This window comes from Pinus tabuliformis, chromosome 7 (genome assembly GCF_031772625.1).
Source record: "Pinus tabuliformis cultivar Carrire ecotype Pingquan chromosome 7, CPIR1, whole genome shotgun sequence".
Lineage (NCBI taxonomy): Eukaryota > Viridiplantae > Streptophyta > Pinopsida > Pinales > Pinaceae > Pinus > Pinus tabuliformis.
The window spans coordinates 831,490,695-831,501,017 of record NC_142293.1 but is presented as its reverse complement, the minus strand read 5'-3'; the positions used below and the strand labels follow the sequence as shown (position 1 = coordinate 831,501,017).

Below are 10,323 nucleotides of genomic sequence, written 5' to 3'. Positions count from 1 at the left end.
ATATTTTTCTGTTTTTTTGATAGTTCTGATGATGATTTAGAAGGAACATAAATTTTTAGGATGATCTTTTTGCTTAAGCTTCTTTTCTTAAGCAACAGGATTATATCTGGGTTTTTGGCAGTTTAGAGGGGATTGACTGTTTCAAGCTATTTGGTAATCTGGAATGCTACAGTGTGCATTCTGGAAGACAATTGATGTATATGATCCATCAGTTTTTTATTATCTAATATACAGCTTTTTTCATACTAAAAAAAAACACTTGATTGTCAATAAACTGTACGCTGTGAAATGTGAACATATTTCCCACATAGAAATTTATAGGCTTGAAGTGGTCCCAGGATCCAGGGCTATTCCCAATATGACTGCCCACAATGGCATAGTCATCTACCATTAGAACCAATCTTCAGACATTAGCGTTGCAACATTAAATTTACCATAGATCTATCTCTAATAAGAGTGAAGTCAAACAGTACTAATTGACTTTTTTGTGTCTGCCCAAAATATTCTAAAATCTACAAACAATTTATGCTCAACTGGTGTTGAAAGAGGGCAGCTGTAAGGAAATTCAGATTCATGCAGCTGTGCAAAGGCTCGGACCAAAAGTGGAAGAACAGGGCACATACCAAAAGAATTTTAAAAAGACGCAAGGATAATTTTTCCCCGTCATCAGCATTGCTAAGCATGACGACTGGTTAATATTAGAAAAACCAGCAAAGCATGCTACGAAACGTAGTTTAATCTCATTTCCCAGTTCTTTATTATTATTGATTTGTATACAATTTGACGGAACGTGGCCAAGCCTCCCCATACACATCAGGTTTGCGATATTGCCTATCCCAGGACCATGGTACGTCTGCAAGGAGAACGCAACATTATTTTCCAGAACGAAGATCTCCTAATGTTTAACCTATTCTTTCACTATATTTAAATTACTAAATTATGATAATATTTGATAAATAATGACGAAGACAACAAACCTTCAGATCTATACGGAGGTGGAGGTAATTTGTAAGGCACAGGTAGCGTGACAATTTCAGTTGAGGTTGATTCTCTGCCTTTTTCTCCTTGCCAACAAAGAGTCACTAAGTGTGAATGCTGGTTTCCCGGAACATTTCCCTGATAATTATCAGATTAAAATTAAACAAACATGACAGTACAATTAAGATTATAAACGTTCAATCTATAGTTATGGATCAAAAAAGTGGACTTTATACGACAGGCTTGTTATATAATCCAATCTACATATCTGAAGATTTTTTCCCTGCAAATTATCAGATTAAAATTAAACAAACATGACAAGTACAATTAAGATTATAAACGTTCCATCTATAGTTATGGATCAAACAAGTGGACTTTATACGACAGGCTTGTCATATTATCCAATCTACATATCTGAAGATTAGAGAATCATGCAAATTAATATAAACCACCAAATAACATCCCCTCACTTGTGGATGGATGATATGATTTTAGTGGTTAATATTAGCAGGTGGACTAATTTTTCTAATGTCTATTTTTTTTAAAATAATTTACCCAAATTTTAAAGTATCAAATTATTTTCCATTAAAGATCGCCAAAATTTTATAGAAATTATATAAAATCATTAAAAAATTGATTTTTTTTTACAAAAGTATTACCAAACATTTTTAGGGACCAGTAAGATTCTCCCAGGGTTCTAAACTTTTAAACAAATTTTCATCCATAAAATTTTCCCCGGATGAAATTAGATATACGATCGGATGCAATGTGTGATTACAAATATTCATGTTGTGTCTAGGAAGAGTATCGTAGAAACAGTTATAAGTTAATAAAACAGTATCACTTCTTATTATGTTCAGGATTAACAGCTATATTAAATACTGAAAGTAGACGCTGAGCATTAAATGCATGTAATAGTCATTATTTTTACAATGAAAACTTGTTCTTGAATTTCTTTTACAATGTCTACACATTTCAAGATAAATAGACGTCTAAAACACCAAGGAGCTCAACATTAATAACGCAAATAGAAACAGCCTACTCAAGAAATCCCCAGCTGTAAAAACGTCTTGACAACTGTCTCTCTGTTTGAGTTTTGGGATTCAACCTGACACCAACATTGTTCAGAATATCCTATATTTTGTTTGTAGCAGGCGTGTGATATTTTACCAATTTTGGCGAAACCAAGATGGTATCATATTCTGGTTCTGCTAGCTCAAAAAAACAAAAAGGCTGAGGCTCAGGTTTTATTCTTGTTTGCTATGGATTATCCGGACTATATCAGAAGCCACAAAATATACTTTTCTTGGAGATGCAGTCTATTGTTGAACATTTCATGGTAGTTACTCACATGAGATAGAATTGGTTCTTATTTGCATAGAAGGTAAGCAACCCGCCAGGTCAACCTTGGAATTCTGCAAATGATGAAATAGACCAACATGCATAGCTGTCAAAATTTGTCGAGTTTACTAAGAATATCACCTTTCGAAGGGGTAAGCATGGACCGTTTAAAATTTCTTAAGTCACTCTCTCCAGATTGATTCTAATTGGAAAGATATAACGACCATCATAGAGAGTGGGTGCTTACCAAGTGTGAAAAACAACCAATCATAATGGCAAAAGTTATTTTCGCAGATGAATTGGAAAAATGTTACACTTTGTTGGATGGTCTTGTCATTGATGTCAACCTTGAGGTTTCACTGGGTTTCACTTTGACTACAATACCAGACATTGATGTCAAATTATTAATGAACACTTCTCTTAGTAATTGTCAGATTATATCAAGTTGGCAGGACTGTTGTATGGTTGAAAACCCAGGTCCTAGGGTTTGGGTTCCCTGGATTGAGGAAATACCCCGACCTTTCTGAGGGTTTTTGAATTAGCAAATCATTAAGTTTGGGTTGTTGATCCACATCATTGGATTCTCCTCGGAAAGATGTTTCTGTTGGCATGTATCATGCCCTGAGGGTCTTCCTAGTTTGAGATATATTCATAGTTAAAAATGATAACCCCAGTTAGTGGGCTCAAACCCCATAGGACTGCGGCTTGGCTTATTTTCATTGGTTGTGGGCATCCAAAATTAGGTTTATGGGTTCCTTGGTCATGTTTCATGGTAAAATCATTCTAGGAAGGGCATCCAACAAATTAGCATAAAAAAAACCCTTACCGAAACCTAATTCCTCATTATAAAGGGTGCGTGGGCTTTGCTTAGGGCCTAAGTTGACAAATTAATAATGCTAATAAATCAAAACAATTGATAACTTTAAAGACCCTAAAGACCACCTACAACGTTTTATGGGTTCCTTGGTCATGTTTCATGGTAAAATCATTCTAGGAAGGGCATCCAACAAATTTGCGTAAAAGAAACCCTTACCTAAGCCTAATTCCTCATTATAAAGGGTAAGTGGGCTTTGCTTAGGGCCTAAGTTGGCATATTAATAATGCTAATTAATAAGTCAAAACAATTAATAACTTTAAAGACATCATTTTTTGGGATTCAACTGCGTTAAGTAAGTCATTCAAACGTATGACCATTTCCATGAGAGGTAGTCGTAACTGACTAATTTCTCATGATTTTTGAATAGTTCACTTAGCACTCATTGCATCGGGTGATGCTCACAGGGGTGAAGAAGTGGGATTGAAACTAGTGAAATGTGGAGAACGAATCACATAGCATCAATCATCACTTCCGGGGCTTGCACCCGGTAACCAGGACTTCCCAGGAGGTCACCCATCCCAGAACTCCTCTGGCTCAAGCGCGCTTAACTGTGGAGTTTTTCCCCACAATCAAGCCCACTTAGCTTGCTACCCCATTTGCAAAACCTTAGCAAGTATTGTGCCTCATGAACCATTCAAGTAGAGATCCCTTGACTCTTTTTGAATTTAAGTATGGGGGATTTACGCAGTGCATTATATTAGATATCATTTTTTGGGATTCAACTGCGTTAAGTAAGTCATTCAAACGTATGACCATTTCCATGAGAGGTAGTCGTAACTGACTAATTTCTCATGATTTTTGAATAGTTCACTTAGCACTCATTGCATCGGGTGATGCTCACAGGGGTGAAGAAGTGGGATTGAAACTAGTGAAATGTGGAGAACGAATCACATAGCATCAATCATCACTTCCGGGGCTTGCACCCGGTAACCAGGACTTCCCAGGAGGTCACCCATCCCAGAACTCCTCTGGCTCAAGCGCGCTTAACTGTGGAGTTTTTCCCCACAATCAAGCCCACTTAGCTTGCTACCCCATTTGCAAAATCTTAGCAAGTATTGTGCCTCATGAACCATTCAAGTAGAGATCCCTTGACTCTTTTTGAATTTAAGTATGGGGGATTTACGCAGTGCATTATATTAGATATCATTTTTTGGGATTCAACTGCGTTAAGTAAGTCATTCAAACGTATGACCATTTCCATGAGAGGTAGTCATAACTGACTAATTTCTCATGATTTTTGAATAGTTCACTTAGCACTCATTGCATCGGGTGATGCTCACAGGGGTGAAGAAGTGGGATTGAAACTAGTGAAATGTGGAAAACGAATCACATAGCATCAATCATCACTTCCGGGGCTTGCACCCGGTAACCAGGACTTCCCAGGAGGTCACCCATCCCAGAACTCCTCTGGCTCAAGCGCGCTTAACTGTGGAGTTTTTCCCCACAATCAAGCCCACTTAGCTTGCTACCCCATTTGCAAAACCTTAGCAAGTATTGTGCCTCATGAACCATTCAAGTAGAGATCCCTTGACTCTTTTTGAATTTAAGTATGGGGGATTTACGCAGTGCATTATATTAGATATCATTTTTTGGGATTCAACTGCGTTAAGTAAGTCATTCAAACGCATGACCATTTCCATGAGAGGTAGTCGTAACTGACTAATTTCTCATGATTTTTGAATAGTTCACTTAGCACTCATTGCATCGGGTGATGCTCACAGGGGTGAAGAAGTGGGATTGAAACTAGTGAAATGTGGAGAACAAATCACATAGCATCAATCATCACTTCCGGGGCTTGCACCCGGTAACCAGGACTTCCCAGGAGGTCACCCATCCCAGAACTCCTCTAGCTCCAGCGCGCTTAACTGTGGAGTTTTTCCCCACAATCAAGCCCACTTAGCTTGCTACCCCATTTGCAAAACCTTAGCAAGTATTGTGCCTCATGAACCATTCAAGTAGAGATCCCTTGACTCTTTTTGAATTTAAGTATGGGGGATTTACGCAGTGCATTATATTAGATATCATTTTTTGGGATTCAACTGCGTTAAGTAAGTCATTCAAACGTATGACCATTTCCATGAGAGGTAGTCGTAACTGACTAATTTCTCATGATTTTTGAATAGTTCACTTAGCACTCATTGCATCGGGTGATGCTCACAGGGGTGAAGAAGTGGGATTGAAACTAGTGAAATGTGGAGAACGAATCACATAGCATCAATCATCACTTCCGGGGCTTGCACCCGATAACCAAGACTTCCCAGGAGGTCACCCATCCCAGAACTCCTCTGGCTCAAGCGCGCTTAACTGTGGAGTTTTTTCCACAATCAAGCCCACTTAGCTTGCTACCCCATTTGCAAAACCTTAGCAAGTATTGTGCCTCATGAACCATTCAAGTAGAGATCCCTTGACTCTTTTTGAATTTAAGTATGGGGGATTTACGCAGTGCATTATATTAGATATCATTTTTTTGGGATTCAACTGCGTTAAGTAAGTCATTCAAACGTATGACCATTTCCATGAGAGGTAGTCGTAACTGACTAATTTCTCATGATTTTTGAATAGTTCACTTAGCACTCATTGCATCGGGTGATGCTCACAGGGGTGAAGAAGTGGGATTGAAACTAGTGAAATGTGGAGAACGAATCACATAGCATCAATCATCACTTCCGGGGCTTGCACCCGGTAACCAGGACTTCCCAGGAAGTCACCCATCCCAGAACTCCTCTGGCTCAAGCGCGCTTAACTGTGGAGTTTTTCCCCACAATCAAGCCCACTTAGCTTGCTACCCCATTTGCAAAACCTTAGCAAGTATTGTGCCTCATGAACCATTCAAGTAGAGATCCCTTGACTCTTTTTGAATTTAAGTATGGGGGATTTACGCAGTGCATTATATTAGATATCATTTTTTGGGATTCAACTGCGTTAAGTAAGTCATTCAAACGTAAAGACCTTAAACTTTAAAGACCACCTACAACGTTCACGCCCTTATCAATTTATAGAAATAATTTCTAAACTAACTTGTCCTAAAGCCTAAAACTCCTCACTAAAATGACAATGTTCATTCTAATTAAGGCCCATGATAAATTAATTAATTATGATTATTTTGAATAATAAACAATCAAAAGATTTCAAGCTCCTCCAACGACTAGTTTTAGGAGCCCCTAATGAGACTAACCAAAACTATAAAAGAAAAACTTTCAAACACAACATTGTTAAAGAAAAGTGTAACTAGGTTCAGTGTTTGTCAATGTAATTTTGATCTTTGTGCTTGTCAAGAAAAAAAATATTATTTTTGTAAATTATATGAATGAGTTTTTTGCTCATTCCAAAGGTCTAGGAAAGTCAAAGAGTCAAAATCGTGTTAAAGATCTCTTCTTGAGTATTTATGTAATGTACATGGGTCAACCTAGTGTCAAGCAACCCTCCAAGACAAGCACCATCGTCCAAAGAAGAAGATTGCTAGCAAAACGATGAAGAGACAGTCAAGTCGACTTCATAATATATAGAGATGACATGTCGGCTCAATAAAATGACGCAATGGTTCACTAAGTTCACGTCGGCTTGCATACATGGACCAACGCCTATATATACACAACTGGAGTAATCACGGGAGGATATAATTCAGATCATTCTGAAACTTCGCATGATATAGTGATACAGGTATCTCGCATGAAGACAACGGTTCTGTGCTTCGATGGAAGAAATATTATGTAATCTTCGATGGTTATAACAAACTATGATCTCGGTGCTCTGCCTCGGTGAAATAAATCTCTGTCTCAGCGTCTTGATACAGTCTTCACGCAAACACTGTCTCGGCAACATAATGACTATCTCATATTCAACACAGTCACTGTGACAAGTGTTCTCGACATACTCGTGGATGAAGAGTCAAGTGTTCTCGGCATTCTCAAAGGTGGAGAGATACACTATCTCAGTATCTCTATCTCAGTAATAGTCTTGGCAGACCTGTGATAGAAAGATATATTTGTAGCATTTGTGTAAACAAAGTGTTGGAACTAATACTGAGAGGGGGGGTGAATCAGTATTATCAAGTCAATTATTCCCTTTTTCAAATCCAGATCATATATGCTACTTCAGTTAGTTAAAACCGCGTATATACACAACTACATATAAGGAAACCCGCGTATACCATGCAAACTTACAATTTACTTTATCTTATAGATGTTGATTATTAATCTGTGTATCTGAATCAAATAAACAGTAACCAAAAACAGTGAAACAGAGCAGAAGACAATCACACACAAGAACACAAGATATAAGGTGGAAACCCAATGTGGGTGAAAACCACCTGCTGCAATTCGTCTCTATCTTCCTTTTAATTAGAAACTTCTTTTTACAATGATTTTGTACTGGTGCAGTCCTTTACCAGTACGTAGGCTGCAACCTGCAGAGAGCTACAACTCTCTCTCGTTCTACAGCTTCTCCTGGAAGGGAACTACAACCCCCTTAGCTCTTGCACTAGCCAAGATACTAGTACGTAGGTGCTGGCCTACAGAAGGCTACAACCTTCTCTTTCTTCCAGGGACCACGTTTCATAAATTTTTAGACTGGATCCATGAACATCAATCAATCATCAAGAATCAGACAATCTCCTTTTCACCAATTAGAACTGAATCAAGCAGACACTTCTCTGATAGCTGTACCCAGAGCACAGTAACAGTAACCACACACCCAATTCTGAACCCAGAACACTGCAGCAATAAACAGAAGTAGCTAGAACACAACTCAAAAGATGTACGCTACTTCAATAACCAAAAACCTGCGTGCATACGCTTTTGTGTTTGAACCAACCTGCGTATACGTTGTTTTTACTCACAGAACCAGCGTGTATACGCTCCTTCACTTTACTGAACCTGTGTATAGATCTATAAAGGATAATTTCAAATATTCAGACCTTAATTAACCCAGATTACCAGATTTATAGATCAAGCAAGCGCCACATACAACAGATCAAAGTCATAGAAAGATACTACTATTCAAGCTTAAAGAATTTGACCCATCAATAAAACTTTTGCTTCTCCTTGCGTTCAGGTTTCTCTTCATTCAGATCCAGATCTGCACCATCAACCAATCACAAGTATTCTAGATCTAGTACTTTTCAGATATTCAATTATTCAGATGGTGATGTGCCAAATGATCTCCTTCCTCTTTTATAGACTTAGGCCTTTCACAATACCACGGTCCAAAACCATAACAAAACAATATCATGGACCCAATACTTGGGATCAACACTTTTGACGAGATACCATGGCCCAAAACCATAGGTTCAATTACCAAGGACTAAATACCATGGACCAAAAGTAAGTTCTCCAACATATACGTGCTTTTCCTTGCGTGAAAATGCGTGTATACGCATACGTGCTTTTGTAACGTATAACCCGCGTGTATACGTGTCTTCGTCTAGGTGAACCCGCGTATATATATTTTTCTTCATTCTGAAAGCCTGAACTAAGATCTGTCACCAAAGTGAGTTGCCATCAAGGACAACACCTGTGTCATAGTACCATAATGCCAACAATCTCCCCCTTTGGACTTGATGGCAACCCCAAGATCCTCAAAGTCATTCTCCCCCTTTGTCATCAAGGGAAAAGGGTTGTGCTCCCCCTGAGTACATGCTGAAATCTCTGCTCTGCTGTGCTGACCATGCTCCCCCTAACTGTAGGCAAGATTTGCAAAAAGATGTTCTTCAAGAAGAACCATGACTTATACATCATAAAAGACCTTCCTATCACCAAAAGACTTTATACATTCATCCATCACCCAACCAAGTGGGGATACATCAAAAATTTACATATGACTACCAAGTACATTACATCATTCATCCCAGGCATAGAGGGGAAACCAAAATAGGCCGTTACATGACCTTGACACCATACATGACATAGAGACGAAATATTTAGAGCAAGACTTATGAAAGTCACCAAATCTGATATCAGCAGCATCTGTCAATCACTATTCAGATCAGCAACCATGTTTTCCTTTTGTTCTCCCTCTGCATTTGTACCACCTGAGATCAACAGCTGTGAACCTGAACCAAGAGCTTCTAATGTAATGCCAACAATGCATTATCAGAAGCTTATCTGCTCCCCGTGAACCTGTGCCTGATGGTCTCTGACAGACTCATATCAGACTTTCTTCAACCAGAGTTTGTTCCCAATGATTTCTTTCAAACTACCATATACGCGACTTTCTCTGCATAAACCGGCGTATGTACGCAGATACTCCTTAGGCAACTCGCGTACACCTATTTTTCTCTGAAACAGAGAAGTTTCAACAGCAAGATGATGCATCAACTACTCCCAGCTTCTGTCTAAGGTATTCAAAAGTTTCCCTAGGCAGTGGTTTGGTGAGAATATCAGCAACTTGTTCCTTAGAGGGAACATACTCCAATTTGACCTTTTGTTCCAACACTTGTTCCCGGAGAAAAAGATACTTGATCGGTATTTGCTTAGTCTTTGAATGCATGACAGGATTCTTTGAGATACTGATAGCACTTGTATTATCACATAAGATGGAGATAGGAGGAGTACAAGTGATTTGAAAATCATGCAAAGTTTGCATTATCCAAAGGAGTTGTGTGCAACATGATGCAACAGCCACATATTCTGCTTCAGCTGTAGATAAGGCAATCGAACTCTGTTTCTTGCTGAACCAAGATACTAATCTGGAACCCATAAAGAATGCACCACCACTTGTGCTTTTTCTATCATCCACACTTCTAGCCCAATCTGCATCTGTATAAGCATGAAGAGTGAGATCTGTATCTCCTGGATACCACAGGGCATAGTTTTGAGTCCCTTGAAGATACTTGAAAACTCTCTTTATTGCCTGAAGATGGGTTTCCTTAGGATTTGCCTGAAATCTTCCAACCATTCCCACTGCATGCATGATGTCTGGTTGGGTACTTGTCAAATAGAGAAGACTTCCAATCATGGATCTATAAGTTGGTTGATGCACTGCTGTTGATTCATCATTTGCACTGAGGCTGCATCCTGTAACCATAGGGGTACATACTAGTTTCGAATCTTCCATACCATACTTCTTCAAAATTTGCTTGAGGTACTTGGTTTGTGATAAAAAGATACCGCCTTTATTTTGTTGGATTT

General features: G+C 38.7%; 1 protein-coding gene across 1 annotated transcript in view; it reads right to left on the bottom strand.

Annotated features, from left to right (window-relative positions):
* Window positions 1-492: 492 nt before the first annotated feature.
* Window positions 493-10,323, bottom strand: part of LOC149250191 (uncharacterized) — a 371,096-nt gene continuing 361,265 nt past the window's right edge. Inside the window, exons 18-19 of the mRNA XM_089453574.1 lie at window positions 978-1,116; window positions 493-853 (exon numbers count right to left, since the gene is read on the bottom strand). Of these exons, the coding sequence (XP_089309700.1) occupies window positions 762-853; window positions 978-1,116 (231 nt within the window). The 3' untranslated portion in view covers window positions 493-761. The remainder of the gene's footprint in view (window positions 854-977; window positions 1,117-10,323) is intronic.